We start from the raw sequence: 25,602 nt of genomic DNA, 5'->3' as shown, positions 1-25,602 counted from the left end.
TCCATTGCCTAAGATTGTCAACCCATGGGGACAGAAATGATCTTCCTTTTATGGATATCCCCCCCCCCCAATCTGTCAAAACATTTGAGCATCAGTCCATGCTTAAAAGCATTATCAATATCCTTGAAGTAAAATTTAGGGACATTGTTATCAAAGGATGTGGGATCTCAAAGCTAATGGATGTTCTGGTGTGTGTGTGTGTGTGTGTGTGTGTGTGTGCGCGCGCGCGCTCACGTACACACCTGGAAACCCAGAATCCATGGAACTGAGTCGCACGGTGTGGAAAGAGCTTCACTGCGCTTAGGAGAAATCCAGCCAAAGCCCTTTACCCATCTACTCCAGAACAAATGCTTGTCGCCCCCGGCAGCAGCCTCCCCCACCACCTGTCAGGGAAGCACTGCCAACGGGTAATTGTACCATGATGTTGTGAGAGGAAGTCTGATTTTAAAAAGGCACTGGCAGAGTCCAGGGGCCAGCGGGGCTTTTTCATACCTGCTAATGAAGCCTCATTAGAAGCAGCAGGAGTCTGTGCTGGGAACTGGAAGCAGCAGTCAGTCATGATTTTCCCCTGCCAAAAGGTGATTAACTTTCTGACTCGCGGCACCTGCTCTCGGAGATTTGCAGGGCAGAAGAGTCTAAAATGGGCAGCCCCACGCAGCGAGCTTCTGGGAGAAACCCTTGAGAGTGCACACGTTACTCTTTGCCTTCCAGAGGCTTCCAGAGCATGCAACAAAACAAAACAAAACAAAACAAAACAAAACAAAAAAACAAAAAACAAAAAACAAAAAAAACCCGCATGGGGTCCTCTTCACCTTCCAGGCCTCAGGCTGGGAAACTGAGGTCTTGGCTTGGAAATAATAATAATTAATGATAAGAAAGAAAAGGAGGCTACCACAGGGCTTGCACGTCCACCGTAGCTGAGACAGCTGCACTGTCTTCCTGAGTGGCGTTTGTACCCAGGTGGTTCAATTAGGAGCAGTTCGCAGCGAGCAGCTAGCAGGATGTGGATGCTTGGCTGAAATGGAGTGTAAGTGGCATCTTTCTATTTCTGTACTTCAGACACTGAATTATGTAAAGATACTGTGTAGAGTCTAAGTAACTGGTCTTCTGGGAGACGTGTGGCTTCACTTTCTTTGGTCCTTCAGGCCAGCAAGGAAATCTCCCAGACAGAATCCCAACCAGGACAGCTTGCTTGTTTTAAAAGGTTGTTGTTTTGTGTTTTTGAGACAGGATTCCTTTGTGTAACAGCCCTAGCTGTTCTGAAACTCTCTTTGTAGACCAGCTTGGCCTAGAACTCACAGAGATCCGCCTGCCTTTGTCTCCTGAGTGCTGAGATTAAAGGCGTGTACCCTCACACCCAACTGTTTGTTTTTAAATAAAGATAAACAATGTTTATTTGTCTTTTTGGAACTTTACATATGAAGGTCTTTAAATGTTCCCACACTGGGATATATCCCTTTGTTGGGGCGAGCAGCTCAAAGCGACTAAGGGACAAAGACTGAGCTTATTTTGCTCTAATTCTGCGTAGCAGGCAGGTAACAGAAACAGAAGTGTTTATTTTTGTGGTGGTGTGGTGTGTGTGGTTTTAGAAGCACTGAGAACCTGTGGTCGGACACAGGTGGTGGTTTCAGTTTTAATCTGAGGGCAGGAGAGTCTTCTCTGTGTGGGAAGCAGATGTGTGAATATATTTGGCTGGCCCAAGCCTTGAGAGGGCTGGCGTGGGGGCTGGCATGAGGACCCAAAAAGAAATTCTGAGGCTGTAAGTGGGTGAGCCACCACAACCTAATTAGTGCCCCATGGGTTGAAACTGGGGAAGAGGTGCTATGCTACGAGCAAATGAGGTGTGTGTGTGTGTGTGTGTGTGTGTGTATCAATATTCATATGGGACATTTGAGAGGTTGGAATGCCCAGTGATGTCTGTAATTATGGTATGTTCAATAAAGTGACAGACTGATCCCTGTTCAGGCAAAAGTGTGTGTGTGTGTGTGTGTGTGTGTGTGTGTGTGTGTGTATACATACACATGAGTGTGCACGTATGCACACTCACCTGTGTCACATTTGCATGTGACCAGGGTACCTGTCAAGTGCAGAACTTTTGAATGAACAGCCTTTGTGTGTTGGTGAAACCAGAATAGTTGACCTGGAGGCAATGGCGAGGTGGATGGACTCTGTCAACATACCCAACATCCCTTCCAGAAGCTTCTAAGAATGGTTCCCTGTATGGGAGCATAGTGCAGAGTAGATGTTTAGCATGCATGAGGCCCTGGGTCCTATCCTTTGAGCCAACAAAACAAATGCAAATGCAAACGCAAACACATTTGAGAGAGAGAGAGAGAATACCAACCCAAATCCCCAAAGAGGCCCTGAGATCTGCAGATAGAACCAAGGGTTTCTGCATCAACAGTGAGTTAACCACAAAATGGCAAACGGGAGCCACACGCAAAGTATTTATTCAGAGAGGCCTTGGTTGTTCAAGCTACAGACTACAGAAATGAGAGCAGAAGGGTTCTCCCCACTCCCAGGAAGCTCGTTCTGAGTCAACTAGGGAACCCAGCAGCACCTGAAGTTCTTCAGCCATCCTCACTGGTGGGCTGCTGAGGAAGATAGAGTTTTCTTTGTGAAAAGAGGAAGCCATTTGTGTCTTTCCCATTAGCTGAAAAGAAACACACGTGAATCAGAAGCGACAGAAACAGAACATCAGTAAAGATACCACAGTAGGAGTATGGGAAAGGAAGCCATGTTATGAGAAAGAATTTGGTCTTTGAACTAAGACAGTGCCAAGGTTTGAACCCCTGTTTTGTGGCTTGATGGATTTTGGACAAATGACTTCCAGACCTCTGGGACATGAAGTCCTGTCAGTAACTGGGGAGGTGTGGTGTTCCGGTGGGTGTAGGAGGGAATGAGGGCAGCCAAAGTTAGGGCTGGATATGTGGAAAATAGCCACTCAGTGGGTGCTTATGTTCTTGAACGACACTCGACACTCCACCCCCTTACTCCTCCATGTTTACTTAAAATGACTTTATATATTTACTCACGTGTGTGTAGGAATCTGAAGGATTTAGTTTTGTTAGGAACATCTGGCTTTCACATTCCATAGAAAGCAACTGCACAAAAAGGCAGTTGGGGGAGAAAGATGATGGTTTTTCCGCTTGAGAGGAGGGGCTGGAAGGTTTGTAGGTGGCTCTGTGGTGGTTTGTAGGTGGCTCTGTGGTGGTTTGTAGGTGGCTCTGTGGTGGTTTGTAGGTGGCTCTGTGGTGGTTTGTAGGTGGCTCTGTGGTGGTTTGTAGGTGGCTCTGTGGTGGTTTGTAGGTGGCTCTGTGGTGGTTTGTAGGTGGCTCTGTGGTGGTTTGTAGGTGGCTCTGTGGTGGTTTGTAGGTGGCTCTGTGGTGGTTTGTAGGTGGCTCTGTGGTGGTTCGTCCCAACAGGGGGATGCTGTGCCCTTTGAAAGAGGGCCAAGAAGCACGGACTTGGTCCCAGAGTTGCTTCAACCTCCGTGCGTGACCATGGACAACCCTCTACCCCCATTCCATGTGGGCCTTCCCATTCTCTCCTGAGTTGTGAGAGGTTGGACTATGTGATCCCCAAGTTGTCTTTTGTACCTTATTTTTATTTATTAGTATGCACGCATGCCATGGTGCATAATAGAAATCAGAGGATGATTTTGCGAAGTCAGTTTTTCACAAAAGTGACAGTGGCCAACTCCACCGTCACTCCTGACACCTCGTTTCTCTTCCCTATAGAGTCCAAAATTACACAAGAGTTTTCTCAGCATCCCTATAGGCCAGTATGTCACTCAGATAAGAGAAAGTCAACAGGAAGCCTCCTCAAAATGTTTGAGAGTAGGGCTGGAGAGACACTGGCTGCTCTTCTGAGGACCTAGGTTTAATTCCCACACCCACGTGGTAGCTCCCCTCCCCTCTTCCGATCTCTATATGTATAACACAGGCCGTACACAGACTTACACGTAGGCAGAACACCCACCCATAAAATTAAAATAAATAAAAATCTCAATTAAAAAAGTTTTAAGAGTCATTCAAGAAAAAGGCTTTTTGTTTCTCCCTGTTCTGGTCTTGAGTGAACTGTGATAACTGGGCGCATGAGGAGCAGTTTTAATGCAGTGCTGGGGGTGAAACCCAGGGCACTGTGACTCGTAAGCAAGCGTTCTCCTTACTGATCCAGCCCCACTCTCCATGCCCCATGGGCACCCTTCCTGCAGATAAGGAGGAAGCAGAGTACATCACGCGTCCATACTTGCTCTCCTCTCTGTCCAGCAGGGCGTGGTAGGATGCCACATCCTTCTGTAGCTGGCTCTTGCACGCTAGGAGGTGTGCCCGGTCCTGCTGTTGCTGCTCTGTCTCTGAGCGGATCTCTGCCAGCTCTGCCTCCAGCCTGCCCACCACGGCACCCAGGTTCTGCAGTTCCATGTCGTGCCAGTGCTGGGCGTCATGCAGGGTGTTTTCCAGGCCTCGTTTCTACAAAAGAGTGAAGGTCATCGGCATGGGCAATCCAGGGAGGAAATGGGTGACCGACCCGCTCTGCCCATTTTTCTGATGTTGTCAACCTCGTAGAATGATAGAGGTCAGTCTCAGTGACCCTGGGGAAGAGCAAGAAGGTAACACTCTGCTTTATGGACTTTTTGCAATGGGCAAGAGGGAATGGCCGGGGATGGGGTGGGGGTGGGGGGGTGAGGATGGGGTGGGGAGCTGAAATGGATGTGTCTGACTATTACCTCTCAGTGGTTTTCTGTGATGTTTAATAATACATTTTTGTCAGGTCCTGTCCTGCTATTCCTTGGTGAGTTGCAACTGCCTTATAGGGAGCTAGAGATCCTCCAGCAGGGATTCCGGGTCTGTGTGGCCAATGGCTAGCCTCCCTCAGGTTGCTAGCTTTCAGTTCATGCCTCCTGCACTGGTACCTCCAGTGCAGATGCCTATCTCAGCTGTGGGGGGCTTCCACTGGAGAAGCTGGGAGCAGCTGCATCCCAGACTTCTCTTCCGGTCATCGTGGCCATGGGTGGATTCCAAGTCCCAGCTTTTATACCTCCTGTGAGGTTTTCACATTCGTGCTGCCTTTTCTCGCCCAACGCTGTGGCCTGGGATTGGGCGTTCATCACCTGAGGTCAGCTCAGCGGCCTCTGTGCAATACCCTGCTTTTAGTTCTGCCTTCCTGCTTTCTCCACACAGCTCCTCTAGCGCCTTGGCTAAAGTACACATCTGGCTTTCTGTCTCCTCTGCTGAACCACACCAGTGGCGCCCAGGGAGCCCTAGAATGGCTCCTATGACTGGCTGTCTTTCCATTTCATCTTCTACTCTATATTAGTGTCAACATTTCTGGTCTTGGAAGCTTATGGGTTCATATTATTTCTTTTTCTTCCTCTTTCTCCTCCTCCTTCTCCTATTCCTCCTTCTCTTCCTCCTCCTCCTCTTTTCCCCCCTCCTCCTCTTCCTTCTCCTCCTCTTTCTCTTTCTCTTCTTCCTCCTCCTCTTCCTTCTCCTCCTCTTCTTTTTTGAAAGAAAGCTATACAGGGTCTCACTGTATAGTTCTGCCCACTTACTATGTAGACCAGGCTGGCCTCAAACTCACAGAGATCAGATCCATCCACCTGCCAAGTTGCTGGGATTAAATTGCTCGCCACTCTATAAAGCTGCATATTGTTTCTTACACCTGCACTACTGCTCCCTGTCTCTCCAGTATTCTGACTTGGTTCATTCCTACTCACCCCCAAGTTCAAGTTCAGGGGTCACTTCTCTAGGAAGCCTTCCTCGAAGCCTCTCAGTCCCTACTATAATCAAGTTGGGTTAGGAGCTCCGCTGTGTTTCCATGGCTCTCCATGCAGTGCATGTCCTTGAACTAACCACAGGGATATGCCTTTCTCACAAAATGGTGGGACTTAGCAGAAAACTGGTCTCTGAACCCGCAGTGCCAGGAAAGGGCTTGTGCAGGCCAGGTGTTTGGTACATGTGTGTCATTCTAGGGCTCCCTGGGCGCCACTGGTGTGGTTCAGCAGAGGATGAAGGCGCCTGCTATGTGGTTACGTTTATTGTCCTGCCGCTCTCTTCCCATCAGACTGAGGACCTGTTTCTTCTCATCTTTCTGTGTACTGTGCCCTGAAAGTTAGCACAGGCCAGTCAGAAACTAAGCATCAGTGTGCCCATATTTAATAGCTCCAGGTATGCTGGCCTTATAATTTAGTACCTGGCTTTGAAGAGACTTTTATCTTCTTATTTTTTTTATTTATTTTGTGTGTACATGTATACTAAGTGTATGTCATCACATGTGTGCAGAAGCCCACAGAAGTTGGAAGAGGCATTGCATCCCCTGGAACTGAAGTCACAGACGTTGTGAGCTGCCATGTGGGTGTTGGGGAACAGAATCTGGGTCCTGTGCAAGAGCAGTGAATACACTTAGTTGTTAAGTCACCTCTTCAGCCAAAATTGTATTATCTTTAATTTTGTGAATTGATGTGTGTCTGAATGAGGGTGTGAACACATGAGTGTAGGTACCTGTGGAGGCCAGCTGAGGCCCTGGAGCTGGAGGAATAGGTGGTTGTGAGTCGCCTCACATGGATTTCTGTAACTGAATGTGGGCCTTCTGCAAGGGGAGCACTCACTCTTAAGTGCTGAGCCATCTCTGCAGCCTCAGTACCTTCCTTTGTTTGTCTGGTTTTTTTTTTTTAAATATAGTCTCATACTATAGCTTTGGCTGTCCTGGAATTTACTGTGTAGATCAGACTGGCCTTGAACTCAGAGATCTTCCCTCCCAAGTGCTAGGATTAAGGGCATGTGCAATACTGTCTATGTAATAAGTAAAAACAAATCTCTTTTTTTTTTTCTAAGTTGGACTCCAGCAAATCTTGATGAATTAAATTTATGTGCCCATCCTCCAGGGCATGTCTTTAAAAATAGACTTCTAACTGCTGGAGCTGAAATAGATTCTTGGTGGTAGTGCTGTTAGGCAAAGCCATCATATGAGCTAAATCCTGTAAGTGCTCATGTGTGTGTGTGGGGGGGGGTACACATGTCAGTGTGTGTGTGTGTGTGTGTGCGTGTGCGTGTGCGTGTGCGTGTGCGTGTGCGTGTGTGTGTGTGTGTGTGTAAATCAGAGGACAACCTTAGACATTATTCCTTAGTGTTTATTTCTTTTTGAGGCAAGGTCTCCCTCTGGCTTATTCTCCCCAGTGCTGGACACACTACCATCCCCAGCTCCCCTCCCCCCCCTAGTATTATGCAGGTTCAGGAGATGAATTTAGGATAAGCTCTTCACTGACTGAGCTCTCTCCCCAGCCCATGGGTATTTTCTTAACTCCACGGGACATGTGAACTCTGAGTTAGACTCCCAGTCCAGTGCCTTTTAGGAGGCAGTGTGAGAGACTATGAACCGAGCACAGAGCCGCCTCTGGCCTCAGTTGCTATTGTGAGATCTGAGAGCCCTTTACAGCATCAGGCATGCAGAAATGGCCGAGACTGAGAATCAATTGTTTTTGTGGCCTTAGGTTTTCTCTCTTTCCGTTTATATAGGAAATAGATTTTTGTTTTGAACGGGCTTCTAAATCTATGGACTTTTTGTGAGTTGTTGTTGACCCTGGATAACAATAGCTGTGATTTAGAGAAACACATCACTGGAACATGCTTGGGCTGTCCGTCTATAGTTTTTGTCTCCCATGTCCTAGGAGAGTTCCCTACCTGAGGGGTTTCCTTGATGACTCGGGATATTGTCCAGGGTTACAGAAGACTCCTATCAGAGATCCTGTGGGCCTTTATCCCACTTTTTTTTTTTTGTTTTTGTTTTTTGTTTTTTTAGACAGGGTTTCTCTGTGTAGTAGTCCTGGCTGTCCTGGAACTCACTCTGTAGACCAGGCTGGCCTCGAACTCAGAAATCTGCCTGCCTCTGCCTCCCAATTGCTGGGATTACAGTCATGTGCCACCACGCCTGGCTCCTTTATCCCACTCTTAAGAGTCCATGTTCAGCATCTTCACCTAACCTCCTGACCTTCATTCTTTACTCTCCCACCTATCCCAAGACACAGTATCACTATGTCGTCCTAGCTGTCCTGGAATTCACTATGTAGACTAGCCTGGGCTTGAACTCACAGAGAACCCCTTGCCCCTGCTGCCTCTGGAGTGCTGGATTTAAAGGCATGCACTGTCATGCTGGGCCGAGCTCCTGGCGCTCTAGAAGGAGATATGCTTGGCCTTTCAGAGTTATTTGAACCTGAGCGGCTATGACCAGGCTCCCGTTGCAGCTTCCGTAGCTCTAGGGACATGAGCAGCAGCACTCACACTCTGAGACCACAGAGGCTCTCGGAGGATGGAAAGAGACTTTCTTGAATAATCAAATCCTCTAGAAAGCAAGATAATAACCACTTTTGGTAAATTCTGGGCTTGTGTTCCACTAAATACAGAGTTCAGTAGGCCTAATGGTGCCTGGCTTCTGACACAATATCCTAGTGGCAGAGAGAGCTGAACATCTGGCCAGCAAAGCTGTCTGCCTTACAAGCGTAGTGGGTACCATGCAACCATGCACACACAGGTTCTGACTCAGGGTAGATGGAGAAACTATCCTATATCCTCCCTCTAACCCCTGTTCTCAGTCTGTGTTCCTCATCTTGGCTGTGAGGCACAGTAGTAGGAACCCACAGGGGACAGAGCTAGCCCATCTTTGGGCTAGTCATGAGCTCAGGTGGAATACCGTTGCTCTGAAGACATCTGGTTGGCATGTGAGTTCCTTTTTCCACTTGTCCCAACAGTTAGAAGCATGGGGTTGAAGTGAGGTAATCGGGTGGCTGACGCTGCCAACGTGGGGGTTCCTGAGTTAGTTGTCATGGCTTTGCATAATAAATTATAATAGGTGCCATTTGTTGACTGCTTGCCTGTGTTGGGCACAGTGTAAAAAGCTTGACATACATTATCTAATTAGTCGCTCCAGTGACTTTCTGAGGTCAGGTCTATTCTGATCTTAGGATAGATCACATTTCCAAAGGCAGCTGCAGTGATTATCACCATCCTGCATGGGCCTTTTCGATGTGACCTTGCCAAGAATCAAGGCTCATTGGATCTCTTGTGATTGCTTTGAATAAGATATACATGATACTCAGAAACTGCAAAGTTAGGAGGTCAGAGATCCGATCAATTTAGGCTCACTCTATAAGGGAAACAGGGTCCCTCATCAGAAGTCCTGCTGTAGCAATAAGAATGCCATAATGCAAGGATCTCCAAGCTATATGGAGAGATCTCGGAGAGCAGAACACAGAATCACCATTGAGGAGTCTCACACATGAGCTGAAGAAGCCACTGTGGGTGTCCCAAGCCCAGCAGACACCTCGAGGGATAGGGAAGAGCTGTCCCTGCTGACATCTTCATAAATCACAGGACGATAGAGCACATGATTCACTGTTGTCGTAAGCCACAAAGACAGCAGGCACATAGGACAACTAAAATAGATCCTTACTAGACAAAGGTGAAAATAGAAGCTTAGAGGGTCATATGACCACCGAGGAGAGGAGCCTGAGGTTCAAGATCGCAATCGAAACACTCATCCCAAATTCACAGGACTTCCCTCTCTAGGAGAAGAGTAAAGACAGAGGTGGACTTCCTGGTGGGTGGGGACATTCTAGAGCCTACCCCAACTCTGCCCTTCTCTGTACCCACCAAAAATAAACATACAGACTCCTACAGTGGGGCTGGTCTCCCCCTTGTCACTCCCTCACATACTGAGCCTTGTGATTCTTAAGGTGACATCAATTCCTCTCCAGAAGTCACTACAATTCCCTAGGGGTAGAGGCCATGTGTTTTATGTCCCCAAAGTACTTGGAATAGCTCCTGGAACATGGTGAGTTCTTATATAGAGATATAAGATCTATCAATATAGATATGTTGATATAGATGTAAAAACACACTAACATACACATATGGCCCAACAATGCTCTGTGGTTACAATGATGAGGGAGATGCCGTGCTATTGTAATAGAGTTTCAGCCCAATCCAGACCAGAAGGTGGAGCTTAATTTAGTCATCTTAGGAGCTGTGTGGGGTTGGGTCCAGGATGCCTGAGAATACCTAAATCTATAGACATAACTCTTTTACAGAAATAGATATCATATGTGCATATGACCTATACATTCCTCCTGCATATTTCCTTAAATCTCATACATGACGTATCTATAGATGACGTACATGTGATACAATGTGCAGCCCACTATAGAGATGATTAGGTGGTTGTTTAGGGAACACTGATAACACATATAGGCTGCACACATGCAGAACAGGTGCAGTGTTTTTCCTGAAGGTTGATTGAATCCACAGATGGAGAAACCACGGATACAGGGGCTGACTGTAATTATTTTAATTGCTAATAATTAGTAGTTGCAAGGCACCTGCTTGCAAACCACAGTGAGTCTGAGCTTACTAGGCGTCTGAGGTTGGGTGCTCCGAGGCAGAGATTGAGACAGCTTATAAACAGTCCCAGGATTACTCTCAGGAAAAGGGGGATTGGCTGAGGAAAAGAAGATGGGGCAGGGAAGATGCTAAGCAAGGATGTAGCCTCCTTGAGAACTGGCTCCAGCCCAATACCGTGGAAAGCTCTGTGCAGCTGTTACGCTTTGAAGCCAGTCGACTGGGCTTTCAAAACCATCAGCCTGTCACAGTCTGGGTCAAGGGCATGGCTTGCCTTCTTGGATCAGGAGTCTTCTGTTTGGCTGATAGCAAGTGTCTGAAGAAGCAGGGCCGCTGAGGAGGAACAGCTGCGAGTGTTAGCAGCCAACATTCCCCGCAGTGGCAGGTAAGGCCTATTTCCAAAGCGCCCTGCCGTGTCCAGGACACTTGTTAAGTGTGAGTCAGTATCTGATGATGTTCAGAGGTTAGAAGATACTTTAGGCACCCAAACCGCATCCTGTGGGAAGGAAGCCCTTTGCAAGCTACGCACTATGAGACATCAAACTGACAGTTGAGAGTTAAACATAAAAAAACCACCAAGGCCTCTCTTGGCACACTCACCAGAGCCCGTAAAGATTCTGTCTCAGCCTGGAGACTCTGGACTTGGCGGGAAGTGTCATGTAACTCTGCACTGAGGGCAGCGGCCAGCTTCTCTTCTTGGGTCTGGGATACATGGACCACCTCTGTCTGTTGCTGTGGAGAGTCAGGTCTCAGGGTGAGCTGGGATGAGTTGTAAACCTGAATCCACCTTCATCCTTCGTTCCTTCTAAACAGACTTTGCCAGACTTAAAAAAAAAATATCTCCCCCCCCCTTTTTATAAACTTGCTAACCAATTCGTATACAAAAAACTGTTTTGAACCTTTGATGCCTAAAAGTAGAATAACATTCAAAAAGATTTGCTAAAGACCCGGCAAAGGGTATAGCTCATGGTGAAGTACTTGCTTAGCATGCACATGACCCTGGGTTCAACCACTATTAATTAATTAATTAATTCATTCATTCATTCTCTCTCTCATTGAAAAGAGTAAGCTGTCTCCTCTCCTCCCTGTGTTCTAGTTGCAGTTTTCCTACTACCACTTTCTTATGTGTCCTTTCATAAATGTCTCATGCTCTGACTAATGGCACAGATACCATCTGAGATCTATAAAGGCATTTCACTGTTATGTGAACATTTCAGAACTATGCTTGCACAAACGAAGGTGGTTACAACATCACTAGGTGATACTATCTTATGGGCCCAACATTGCATATTTAATCTATCATTGATTTGAACATCCTTATGTGGCCCACAACTGTATTTATAGGTAAATATGCATTACTGCCTCTCTTGTTTGCTACAATACTTACTATGTGTCAGTAATTGGTCTCTGCCAGCGTATCAAGGTGAGTATATTCTTTGAGCAGCTATGTAGCATTGCCTTGTTTGGCAGTACTATCATTTATTTAGATGGTCCCTGTTGGTGGATATTTCGATTGTTTCCGGATTTTCCCTATTTCCTATAATAGTGTAAAGAGTAACCTTAGATGCCTTGCATTCCATCCAAGAAGGCATCTCTGAGGATAAGTTCTTTAGATAAACTGTATTTGCATGAAGACAGAGTTTTGTTATGTGCCATCGAACTCCCAATTCTCTTGCCTCAACCCCCAAATGCAGAGAGTACATGTGTACAAATTATCCTCCAGAGAACTTGTAACTTGTAACCTGGGGGACAGTGCCAGGTTCCCACACCTTCTTCAGACAAGGGGCTTTCTTATGTTTATTCATTTTACTTTTATGTGCAAGTGTTTTTACCTACATATATGTCGGAGCACCATGTGTGTGCTTGGGGCTCATGGAGGTCAGATGACTGCATTGAATCCTTGAAAATGGAGTTACAGAAGTCTGTGAACCACCGCATGGGTGTTGGGAAATGTACCCCAGTCCTCTGCAAGAGCAGCAAGTGCTCTTAACCGCTGAGCCATCTCTCCAGTTCCAGGTTTTCTATCTGGATCTTTATATCTGATAGTCATATTTTTCCTTTAAAATTTTTTTAAGGGCTGGAGAGATGGCTCAGCAGCTAAGAGCACTGACTGCTTTTCCAGAGGTCCTGAGTTCAATTCCCAGCAACTACATGGTGGCTCACAACCATCTATAATGGGATCCGATGCCCCCTTCTGGTGTATCAGAAGACAGCAACAGTGTACTCATGAATGAATGAAAGAACGAATAAATAAATAAAGACATAAATAAATCTAAAAGAAAAAATAAAGGGTAACAATATAAAAGAGGATTAAAAATTATTTTTTTAAATTACACTGTTTTCTTGTATGTGGGGCCATGTTTGTGTGGGTGCACACATGCCATGGCATATGTGGGTGCACATGTACAATGGATGACTCATGGTCATCAGAGGACACTACAGGAGCCAGTTCTCCTCCCACCATGTGGGACTGAACTCAGGTCATCAGGCTTGGTGCTGAGGCCCTTCACTGCTGGGCCCTGTCTCTGGCCTCAGCCCCCTTTTCATTGTACAGACCAGTGCAGCTGCAGTCGTGAACACAGGGGGAGCTCTGGATGCTGGACCTTTATCCCAGAGCAGGATGGATGGGCTCTGACTCCTCTCACTGCACTCAGGGGATCAGGTCCCCTGCTGGTGGATGATAAGTTGATGTCACTCTTTTTTCCAGTACATTCTGATGTGCTGTCTCTGAGCCAGTGCTGTAGGCAGAGAGGTCAAGGAAGGCTTTATGGTCCCAGGCCCTGAGAAGGCAAGACTCAATGTATTCATTTAGGGTATAAAATTCAAATACATTGACACCCAGGTCTTGAAATCTTGGCTCCATTGGGATTGGGAGAGCATGCTAACATTTTGAAATATGGTGAAGATTTTCACACGCAAAAATTATCAGTATGGGGTTTAAGAGATGGCTTAGTGGTTAAGAGCATTTGTGGCTCTTGTAGAGGACCCAGGTTTGGTTTCCTGTTCTCATACAGCCCGATGACCTTCTGTAACTACAAGGAGATTTGACACCCCCTTCTGACATCCAAGGGCATGAGGCATGCTAGTGGCACACACATGTATGCAGGTAAAACACCCACCCATGCACATAAAATAAAATATAAAAATCTTTAAAAAATTATAGCTCATAGCTCTGTGTGGTGACATATACTTCTACTCTAACCCCAGGCACTTGTGATTCAGAGGCAGGCTTCGGATTTGAGGTCAGCCTGCCTGGTCTACACAGTGAGTTCCAGGCTAGTCAGGAGTACATAGTGAGACCCTGTCTCAAAAGACCCAACACACACACACACACACACACACACACACACACACACACACACCTTGGCTAATCAATGAGAGATCCTATATCAAAGATAAGGTGAAGAGAAACTGAAGAAGCTACCAACATTGACCGCTGGCTTCCCATGTGCACCCACACCTACACACACACACACACACACACACACACTGCATTAATGAATGTGTTCATAAGTTCACACACATGTTATAATCATAATCAAGGGCTAGACTATTGGGAGAAAAATAAAGGAAGAATGAGGAAATGTTTTTCTAAAGCTGACCACTTTTCTGACCACCATTGCCAGTCTCCAAGCAGCCCTGACTGTGACTTTAAGCTGCACGGGGGGGGGGGAAGGGAGGGTGTAAGGACTGTGTGGGCTCTCAGGGAGAAGAAGACAGCAAGCAGGAAAGCAGTGACACGCCGTAATGTCAGAAATGGTCAGCATTCTGATGGCTTGTGCGCCCAGAACGTGCTGAGCTTCGGGACTGTGTATGCTTGGTGTCTGTCTCCCCCCAAGCACTTGCTGTGGGGTTGAGAGTCTCACAAGCTCTCTGCTTTGACCTAGAAGTGAGTGACAGCCTTGCTAGAGCACAGGTGTGCTTTCCAGACTTTACAAGAACAAGACCATGTTGTGTTCTTTGTCATGGAGAAAGGCAAACCATGGTGCCTGGGGTCACAAGGGCTCCTGAGCTAGAGTGTGTGTGTGTGTGTGTGTGTGTGTGTGTGTGTGGGCTGCTGCTTTAGAACAGCAGTTCTCAACCTGTGGGTCATGACCCCTTTGGGGGTTGAAGGACCCTTTTACAGGGGTCATCGAATACCATTGGAAAACACAGATATCTAAACTATGATTCATAACAGTTGCAAAATTACAGTTATGAAGCAGCAATGAAAATAAATTTATGGTTGGGGGTCACAGCTTTAGGAAGGTTGGGAACCACTGCTCTAGAAAGATCCTGCCAGCAGCCCCACATTTCTGCAACCCTTTGCACAGACTCTCCATCCTCACAGCTTTTAAGATGTATTCTGCTCATTCTTAAGATAGTGAATTGCAGTTTCCCATCTATGTGATCTTTCTGTCCGTCTGAGCCTAGCAGTTGAGTGTTAATTCTGACCAGGGTGTGATGTAATCCTAGCACTTGGGGATGGAGGCAGGAGGAACAGGAAGGAGTTCAAGGGCATCCTCAGCACCATAGACTGTCCAAGGCCAGCTTGGGCAGCAGGGACCCTGTCTCAAAACAAGAACAGACAAAAACCCAACAAAGAGTGCTGATCCTGCACTCAAGACCACACAGCTCTGCTGCTTTCTACATGTGAGGGCTCAGGTGAGTTTCCTATCTACTCTGTGCTTCAGATTATTCAGTAATAGATGAAAATCAGGATTCCTATCTGGACGAATTGAGAGCTCATTTGCTAAATGCTTCACTGTCTCTGTCCCATGGGAATCCTCAGGCAATGCTCTGTTCCAGAGTTTCCCTGGCAAGTCTCATCCTGCCGTTTGGAACGGGGGCCTTTCTGTCCACTCCTGCATCCCACCCAGCCAACCTCCTCACTAGGCTGTAGGAATTGGGTGTGCACTGACAACCTATTATCCCTCATTCCTTCTGGGTAGCTTAATAGCTCTTCATACCTAGGGCAGACTCAACAGCCTTCATGACAAAGGTCAACAACGTGGCTCCAGGACACGCTGGGCACTAGAGGAAGAAGAGGGCGTCCTGTGAACAGGACTAGACCAGATCTTGTCTTTATAAGGAAGATTAACTACTATGCTGTTAAACCGTATAAACCACTTTGGTGTCCTGTGATGCCACATTCTATTTAGCAGCAGAGAGCTTTTAACCGGAAAGCTATGCATCCCTGACTTAACCCTGCTCCCTGCTACCCAAGGCAAGATTTATTTGGGAGAAGTCTGAATACCATTCACCCTGCATCAGTGACACAGAGCTTCCTCAGGAGTATATTAAATAGTAGTGTGACTCTCAGTGAAACCTCAACGTGAGCAGGATGCCGGCCTGGTTAGGCACTCCTTGAGTGGACACAAGAGCCGCCTGGCTTCTCAAGCTGTTCTCTGGGGTGGAAAGCCAATTCCCAGACCATGTGGTATCTGCCAAAAGAAACAGCTGAGCTAATGATCTCATGGCTTTGCTGCCCCGCCTCGCATCTGGGATGTAATTGAACATACTGTATGCTAAAAGCAAGAGAAGAAACTTACCCATGAGCTAAAAATAGATTTTTCTTAATTATTGGAGAAGTCTAAATTATAGTATTTTTGCCTTTGCTTATTAAGATCATCCTCCTCTTAAGGGACTTGTTTGCTTGTCTCCTAGGAGACGGCTATGTGTGGAGTATGAGTGACAGAACCTTAATTCCCCAGGGATGATTTAGGTTGTTTCATCCTTGACAATCTCCTATTTTAGAAGTGGTATCTTTATACCTTTTTATGGGAGCAGCCAATCAAAAAGCGTCTATGAGATCCTCTGCGGTCAGGCAAAGCCAGGGAAAAGCATCCTTCTGAGATGGAGACTCTGTGTTCTAAGCACCAACCAAAGCCTCACAGCTGGCTTGAGCACCTCCTGTGGGTTCTGAGTGCAGAAGTGGGTGGGGATCCTTTAAGGGACAGTGAGAAGGGAGCCGGCCATTCAACTGCTGGTGACTGACACCTGGAGGCTTGAGAACGTGAAAGATAGGCCTGAGGGTGGCCTTTCAATGTCTATTTTCTTCAGTAAAGAATCAAAGGGCAGGAAGAAACTACTTCAACAGAAAGTCTCTATTTCTCTTTCAGAAGCTCTGATTATCTTCCCTGACCCAGCAGAGACACAATTGTAGAGTTCCATGGTAACCCAGGGCTGGAACACATGCACACACACACACATACTCCTTGCATCATAGAAATACTCTTTCTCTCCTTATATCACACACACACACACACACACACACACACACACACCTTATGTCCCAGAAACATAACTGTTCTATCCTGATCTCGCTTCTTTTTTTTAAAGTAAGGTCTCACTCCACAGCTCAGGCTGGCCTTGAACTTGCAGTGAGCCTCTTGTCCCAACCTCCTGAGTGAAGTGATGACAGGTATGCACTACCATGCCTGGCTGACAGAACTGATTTATATGCTATAAAAAGAGGCACCGGAAAACTAAGTACAAAGTCCAGATCATACCTGATGATGGCAAAAGGCATGATCTAGAACTACACTCGAAAGTAAATCTATATGATATCCAGCACATCAAAAGGAGGTCTGCCTCCTCAAAATACTAGAAATGCACATAAGAGCGACACTGAAGAATTCTTACCTAAAATACCGGGCGCACAGCGTCAATGAGGATGTGGGGACAGGGGTCCTCTCAGATGTATTTTTGTCAGGAATGTAAATTCTTGTCCCACTCTACAGTCTCATAGCTTTGAGGTTGTCACCGGCTGAAAACCTCGTAATTTGTTTCAATCTACACACCTCATCAATTTTAATAGTGCGTCCAGTCCATCTTGACTGCTTGAGGCCTGATGGCTGCACTTACAGAAAGTTCTTGACCACAGATGTCTTAAGCTGCCAGAAGGCAGGGGTGGCTCTCCTGTCTGACACACTCTCACTCTCTCTCTCTCTCTCTCTCTCTCTCTCTCTCTTTCTCTCTCTCTCTCTCTCTCTGCTACTAGCTTGGAGTGGTGGGAATGGACTAAGACTTTAGGAGGTGGCATGGGCAGCAGGCTTTGGACAGAGGGAAGAAGAGAGGATGGCATAACAGAGCTTGATGGTCAGATGGTGACTGTACTCCTAGCCTAGGGTAGCCTAGGGTAGCCTAGGGTAAGAGAGCAAAGGCTTGCCCATGCCCATGCCCAGACTGGGGCTGTGGACACAGAAGAGAGGGCCTCTCCTCCCTGGGGAGGTGGCTAAAGGCTAGGGCATAAACGGCAGATGGTGGTCTCTGCTTTGGTAATGATGTGGAGGATGGGGTCCTCAGCCTCCCCTGCCTTTGCCCTCCCAGATCAGCTCATGACCAGGCTGTGTTATAGAACAAGAATAAACAGCGTTTGAAGGTGTCCCTCTGCCTCCAAGTTGATTGAAGTTCATCAAAAGTTAAGAGCATCTAGATAGGACTGATTTAATCAGACCAAGTCCTAATATGCATGTTGTTGTTCTGTTGGTTTATGAGATCACTGGATCTTTTTTTAACTGGTTTATTTAGGTATGAATGGTTTTCCTCATATGTCTGTGTACCACGTGCATGCTTGTTATCTGTGGAGGCAAGAAGAGGGTATTCGGACTGTTACAACTTGAGTTATAGTTGTGAGCTGCCACGCCAGTGCTGGGAACTGAACTGTCTACAAGGGCAGCCATTGCTTTTAGCCACTGAGCAGTCTCTTTAGCCCCACCAAAACATAATACCTTTGGAAGTATCTTTTGAGCTGCCCAATGTAGTGACATTTTAAAGAATTCTGGAATTTTGTTTTCTAAAAAAAACCAAAAAACAAACAAAAAAACCAAACCCAGAAATATAATAATGTGTTTTCATTTTAATCCCAGGTGTAGGGATGTGAGGATGCGTTGGACTGTCCACAGCAGCTGACTGTGATTTGTCTCGTGCTCTAGCATAGACATTTTTGCCAGCTGCAAACAGTTTTCTGCAATTGGGTGACATTTGGAATTCTGGGAATTTTTCAGAGGGTGTATAAATGCTAGAGCCCCAAGCTTGGAGTTGGTGGTGGTTGTTGGTCTTTCAGGGAGCTTGGATATAGTTTGTTAGTAGTCATGCTCACAGAAGAAACAAAAGGAAAGAAATTATATTTAGGGATCTCTCTCTCTCTCTCTCTCCCCCTCCCCCTCCCCCTCCTCTTTCTCCCTCTTTCTCCCTCTCTCTTCCTCCCCCTCCCCTCCTCTCCCCTCCCTCCATCCCTCCTACTTTCTCTCCTATCTAGTGATAAGGGATGAAACCAGGGAGGATAAAGGGTGGGAAAAAGAAGAACCCACAAATTAGAAAAAAAAAAAAGATGTTCTCTGCTATGGCTCCAGAACACCATTTTCTGTTGGTCAAAGGCCACCATAGAAATGCTTACATTCTATCACATAAACTTCCATGGAATTAGACCCCCCTCCTTCCCTCTTCCCTCCTCCCCACCTCCTCTCCCTACTTCCCATTTGTTCCATGAAATACATCTGTAAAATGGGCATTCCGTTTGTTTGAATGTGAAAACATTGCACAAACTTGTGTGTGTGAACGCTTGGTCCCTGGTTATGGGTCCTTTAGGAGGTGGGGGAAGGTCCCTGCTCCTGATGAGCCCTCAACTTCCTTATCTGTTTAGGAACTAGATGGCAACAACAGGGACCTCTGGGATTTAACCAAGGTGTCTTTGTAAGGTCAGTTGGCTGCAGGTTGGAGAATGTATTCCATTGTGTGATATTATGACATAACGAAACATATTTTGTATTTTTGGTCTTTGTCTCTGGCTCCTGGCCAGAGCTCTTAAAACCCTGGCGACTTCCTAGAGGATGAGAACTGAAGAAGCGCTCTCAGCTGTGATTAGTTTTTGTTTCTAGATCCTGAAATAGCTCCATGGTTAAAAAAAAAAAAAGTGTTTTTTTCCTATCATTGGTAACAAACCTCTTTCCACAACACCCAAGTTTATGTTAAATAGATGTCTTTGGCAAGACCCTGAGGGGTGTGGGGGTTGGTACACGCCCCCACTCCGGTAATTAGAAACTAGATTTTTCAGCCTTATGCCTGACTCAGGGAGAGGCAGAGAATCAATGAGAGCCGACTTAATTGCTAATGGAGATTTAATCAGTTGTGTCTAGAATGAAGGCGGAACCACGGAGGGCCAAGCACCACCCAGACTGCTTCCAGGCTGGTAGGCAGTGGAGGGTGGGGTAGGCGGCTCTCCTGGAGAGGACACAGCTCCACTACACATCTGGCCTTAAGTATCTCTCCCACTGGGCTGTTTGTATTGTGTTTGTTAGAGAGAACCAGCGAGAGGAAGGGGACAGCTTCCCTGGAAGGGGATGAGCTGTCCCAACCGTTAATGGAATCTGAGGGGCAGATGATGGAAAACCCCAAGTCCTGGTGCTTGGTTAGAAGCAGGAGGGTCAGTCTTGATTGTCATCTGAAGTCGAGGACAGCCTTGTGGGATTGAGTCCTTAACCTATAGGATCTGGCAATAACCTCAGGTACACAATGCCAGACAGAAGCAAATTGAATGGTAGGACACACGTTTGCTATTTGAAGAATTTCTCAGTGTGGAAGAGATGGAGACATTTGGTGTATATACATATATATGCATGATGTACACACACATACATATGTGTGTATATATATATATGTATATACATATATGTATATACATATTGTTAGGGTTCTGTCTAAGCTCCACCCCACAGTTACCTGGCAATAGCCAGGTAGGCCCGGCCCACTATAAAAAGGGCTGCTCAGCCCCCTCCTCTCTCTCTTGCCTCTCTTATTCTCTTAGCTCTTACTACTCTCTCTGGCCCCTTATCTCTCTTGCCCCTCTTGGGCTCTCCTCCCCTCCCCCCACTCTTCATGTGGTCATGCCCAGCCTCTACTTCTCTCTCCCTCTCTCTGCCTTTCTCTGCCTCCACTACCCCATTAACTCCCATCCTCTGCTCTGATTAAACTTTATACTATACTATGTCTGTGTGTGTCTGGTCCCTCAGGGGAAGGGATGCCTGGGCATGGGCCTGCTGGGGCGCCCCCTTCCCCCATTCCACCGTATCTCACATTCTCTAAACCTCTTTCTCTTTTTATGATCACAACACACACACACACACACATATGTTGGTATGGTGACATATACTTATAATCCAAGAACTTGGGAGGCAGAGGCAGGAGGATTGTGAGCTGGAGGCTAGCCTGGGATACAGCAAGAACCTGACCCAATGAATAAGATGTAAACAGATGAGAATAAAACTTACAAAGATAAAAATATTCCAGGCCATTGTTTTCAAACAAGTTCCTTTGGAAGACTTCAGCATACCAGGGGAAAAATAAAAATGGAGTCAATTGTGCTAAAACTCCTACCCACAGAGGTGAAGCTCAGATGCTTGTTTCACTGTGAGAAATCAAGATTAGTCACATCGCTGCCAAATCCTCAAAAAGTCTAATGTTCATTGGATGATGATGATGATGTTCTGACAGAGCTAATCTAGATTCTCTAAATCTAAATCTAGAAAGGTAACCTTGACCTAGTCAATCAGTTGTTTCTCTCTTGTTCTGTCTCTCTGTCCTCAGTTTGCAAGCCAGGTGACTTTGAAGTCACTGGTCCACTTTGTGTCTCTTGTGGGTGTCATCTTCAACCCTGTTTGATAAAACCAGCCTCTGTTGCTCATGGTGACTCCATACTGTTCTAGAACTGAAAATCAGGGTGTCTGTCCTGGAGACTGCTGCATCGCAGCAAGGCCACGCCTGATGCAAGCCACTTACTGGGGAAAGATTAATGTTGCTCCTGGTTTCAAAGGACGAGTCCCCGCTACAAACAAAGGAAGAGGCTGTTGTGATAGCTCAGTCCATGGTAAAATTTTTGCCCTGAGAGTGTGAAGACTTTGATCCCATACCCCATGTTAAAAATAAACAAAACCAGGTGAGGCGATGTACACACTTGAAATCCCTGCGCTAGGGAGGGGGATTTTGGGGCCTTGCTGAACTCCCAGTGTAAGGGGACCCCTGGGGCTTACTGGACTGCCAGTGTAGTCTAATTGGTGCATTCCAAGCCAATGAGACACTGTTCTGAAAAAAACAAGATAGCCAAGTGTGTCCTTTGGCATCCCCCACCCCCTGCCATAAACACCCACCTGTATACACATACTCCTACCTGTATATACACACCTGTATACACACACACACACACACACATACACACACACACACACCACAGAAAGAGCTGGCAACAGTTGTAACAGATGCTCACCCACATGTCTTTATCCCTTGGGTCTTCAATGTTTAGTGTTCCTGGCTCCCCACTGCTGACTCTGCCTCTCTGCGTGAGCTTGCCCTGAAGCCTTGGAAAGGTCACTTGGCTCGCAGGTAGCTGAAGTATTAATATCCCCGCCCCTTGCCTCCTTCCCTCAGTATTCTGCACTGTTTCTCAGCATCCCTCAGCCGCTCATAAGACAGCCTTTGTTGGTTTGCCCACCCCTGACTCACCCACTATTCCAAATAAATCACCACTACTCCAATATTTATCTCAAGATCTGCTTCTGGGGGAGCATCAGCTAAGACATAAATTAATCACGTTAATTAATTTTCAGCCTCCTCGGGCCGAAAGGTAATTAAATGCATGTTTTTCTTCCCTTTCCAAAGGCCTTTGGAAGCAGTGCTGAGCCATTTGCTTTTGGCTTTGCTGCCAAGTAGCAGACAGGAGAAGCTCCGGGCAGGCAAATGTCAGCCCCCCGAGGGCACAGCCACAGCCGACAAAGCTATTTATTGCAGGAATCCTGGCTGTCAGTTCTGATCCCTGTTGACAATCAGAGGAATTCACTCGTTCTGCAAATATTTTCTGAGTTGGGGCATCTCTGCAAGAGGCCCAGGCAGCACTAGCCAAATGAAAACAAATCCTGTCTGTCTTCCATGAGATGTGGCCTTCAGATCGCTCTATTAAAAACACTAATGAATCTGTTCAGAATTGATGTTTGCGTTAGTGTTGAACTGACGGCCCTTCTCAGAAGAGGCCTGAATGATAATGGCCAGTTTTGTGGGTTTTAAAATTTTCACGCTAGGCAGGATTTATTTCTGATAATGATAATGACCCAGTCCATTCTTAAAGAGACAGTCGCTCAGTGTGGTGTGAGCCTCAGCAGTGCTTGGACTGAAGTCAGGTGGCAAACTGGGGTTTAGCTTTGGCAGTAGGATCTGGGAAAGACACAGCCAGTCAGGTGTGGTGGTGCACACCTGTAATCTTTTTTTTTTTTTTTTTTAATTTTCCGTTAGTTCATTTCTCAATAGTAACTAACTTTATAACTTTATTTTCTTTCTTTTTAAATTTTTTCTCCCATGCATTACATCCTGACCACAGTTTCCCATTTTTTTTACTCTTCCCAGTCCTCCTCCTCAACTTTCCTCTTCCCCAGATCCACTCCTTCTGGTTTCCCTTCAAAAAAAAGAGCAGTCCTCCCAGGGATATCAACCAAATATGGTGTAATAGGTTACAATAAGCTTAAGTGCAAACCCTCCTATCAAGGCTGGGTGAGGCAACCTGGTAGGAGGAGAAGGGTCCCAAGAGCAGACCATGTCAGAGGCACCCCCACTCCCACTGGTAGGACTCCCACAAGGGCACTCAGCCACACAACGATCATGTATCTCAAACAAGCAAATAGACAAGGTGGGTGTGGTGGTAAACACCTGTAATCCTAAGTACTTAGGAGGTTGGTGCAGGAGCGTCAAAAGTGTGGGACTGGAGAGATGGTTCAGTGGCTATGAGTATTCACTGCTTTTGTAGAAGACCTGGGTTTGGTTCCCAGCACCCATGTGGTAGCTCACAATTGCCTTAATTCCAGTTTTAGGGAATCTGGTGCACTCTTCTGGTGTTCTCTGGCACTGCATGCATGTGGTGACCATGCATACACTCAGGCACATACACTAAATAAATAATAATAAAGAGGTCAGGCTCATGATTGGCTACATATAGAGTTGGAGCTCCGCTTGTGGCATATGAGAGCCTGCATCAAAAACTTGAAGGAAGCAAGGAAACAAGAAGGCAGGGAAGAAGGAGGAGGAGGAGGAGGAGGAGGAGGAGGAGGAGGAGGAGGAGGAGGAGGAGGTTGATGCTATAGAAGGACAGTACTTGGATTAGGATCCAGGAGAGTTGAGCCTGGTGCTACCAGTCAGCTAGTGGTGACCTTGGGGAGTCCCTTGCACACTCTGGGTCTGTTTTCTCAGATCTTAAATATAACTTGGTGCTGGAGGGACTGGTTTTAGATGGCCCCCAGGGTCATAAAATATCCATAAATCTCAGGTTCACGGTTTGATTTCACTTTGCCCTTTGGAGTTGTATCTCTCAACAGATAGGTTAGGGGTTGGGGAATAGGGTTGGAAAAATGGTGGGGTAGGAGTATGTATATGAGGGGTTCAGAATTGGGGAAAGTCCTTCTGGGGTGGTCCTGACAGTCCTCGGAAGATGGAGGAGCAGAGAGAGGCAAATGCTGAGAGGTCTTCCATCTCTTGTCTTTTGGCAGCTCTCCGGACCAGCCCTCAAGGCTGAAGAGAAGGTCGGAATTATCCAGAGAAGGACTTTACAATAGCCATAAATAATATGAAATATTTTGATGTAACTCTAACCAAGCAAGTGAAAGACCCATATGACAAGAATTTCAAGTTGCTGAAGAAAGAAACTGAGGAAGATATCAGAAGATGGAAAGATATCCCATGCTCATGGATAGGTAGGATTAACATAGTAAAAATGGCTATCTTACCAAAAGCAATCTACAGATTCAGTGCAATTCCCATGAAAATTCCAACACAATTCTTTACAGACCTTAATAGATCAACTCTCAACTTCATTTTTTTTTTAAATCCAAGATAGTTAAAACAATCCTGTACAATCCAAGAACTTCTGGAAGTATCACCACCCCTGACTTCAAGCTATACTACAGCGCAATAGTAATAAAAACCATAAGGTGTTGGCATAAAAACAGGTTGATCAATGGAAAAGAATTGAAGACTCAGAAATAAATACACACACACACCTATGGACAATTTGACAAAGAAGCCCAAACCATATAATGGAAAAGGAAGAGCATCTTTCATAAATGGTGCTGGTTTAACTGGATGTCTGCATGTAGAAGAATGCAATCCATATCTATCACCCTGCACAAAACTCAGGTCTAAGTAGATCAAAGACCTCAACATAAAACCAGATACACTAAGTCTAATAGAGAAAGTGAGGAAACTCCTTGAATTCATTAGCACAGGAAATAACTGAACAGAACACCCATAGTTCAAGCACTAAGATGAACAATAAATGGAACCTGATGAAACTGAAAAAGTTTTTCAAGGCTAAGGACACCACCAATAGAACAAAAAAGCAGTCCACAGAATGGGAAAAGATCTTCACCAACCCTGCGTCCAACGAGGACTGATAATTCAAATACATAAAGAACTCAAGGAATTAGATATCAACAAATCAAGTAAGCCAATTGAAAAATGAAGTACAGAGCTAAGCAGAGAATTCTCAACAGAGGAATCTCAGATGGCTGAGACCCTTAGATGTTCAACATCTTTAGTCATCATGGAAAGTCTTTCTGCTTCTTCTGGTTAAGTTGTTCTGGATTCTGGATGTTCCAGTTTCTGAGATGATTCTGCTGGGCAATCGGTGCTGACAGCCCTTGACTAGGCACCCCGCTGCTGCCTTTTTGAACACGCTCACCTTGCTTTTCCAGCTCCTTCACACAGTCCTTCCTCTTTTCCAAGTCCCTGGGGAAGTGGTAGGGGTAGACCCGAAGGACAAACCACCTACAGTCTAATTTTTAAATATCTCTTTTATTATTTGTGACATTTCATACAACTTGACTCTTTTTTCCTCATTAATATAATTCGGGCTACTTAGGAAATTAACCTGAGCAATACTCAAAAAAAACATCAGTGAAGCCACCTATTCCAAGGCAGCCCACTGCTGCTGCTAGCATGTGAGCCTAGTTTTTGGAGATGCCTAGTTCCCCTTGAGAACACTATTCTCCTGTCTTACCATAGGAGATGGCAACAGCCGAAAGGCCAAGTCTAGCTCACTTGGTGTTTCTATGATTTGTTTTTTGAGATTGGTCTTGTAAGTATCTACAGAAGAGGCTGGCCTTGAACTCACAGATATTCATTTGCCTCCATCTCCCAAGTGTTTGGATTAAAAACGTGTGTCCCCACTCCCCATTATAAATAAAGTTTTATTGGA

At 46.0% G+C, this 25,602-nt stretch overlaps 1 protein-coding gene and 1 long non-coding RNA gene across 2 annotated transcripts in view; one reads left to right on the top strand and one right to left on the bottom strand.

Moving 5' to 3' along the window:
• Positions 1-815: 815 nt before the first annotated feature.
• On the top strand, positions 816-25,602 carry LOC127688639 (uncharacterized). Its single transcript, XR_007978727.1, has 3 exons — positions 816-1,027; positions 6,285-6,394; positions 23,897-25,602. It is a non-coding gene; the product is annotated as an uncharacterized LOC127688639 (long non-coding RNA).
• Positions 2,433-25,602, bottom strand: part of Bfsp2 (beaded filament structural protein 2) — a 50,846-nt gene continuing 27,676 nt past the window's right edge. Inside the window, exons 5-7 of the mRNA XM_052187483.1 lie at positions 10,992-11,123; positions 4,252-4,472; positions 2,433-2,653 (exon numbers count right to left, since the gene is read on the bottom strand). Of these exons, the coding sequence (XP_052043443.1) occupies positions 2,650-2,653; positions 4,252-4,472; positions 10,992-11,123 (357 nt within the window). The 3' untranslated portion in view covers positions 2,433-2,649. The remainder of the gene's footprint in view (positions 2,654-4,251; positions 4,473-10,991; positions 11,124-25,602) is intronic.

The sequence above is a fragment of the Apodemus sylvaticus genome, chromosome 7 (assembly GCF_947179515.1).
Source record: "Apodemus sylvaticus chromosome 7, mApoSyl1.1, whole genome shotgun sequence".
NCBI classification, from domain to species: Eukaryota; Metazoa; Chordata; class Mammalia; order Rodentia; family Muridae; genus Apodemus; species Apodemus sylvaticus.
The sequence above is the reverse complement of the archived record's forward strand: the minus strand, read 5'-3'. Positions and strand labels throughout refer to the sequence as shown.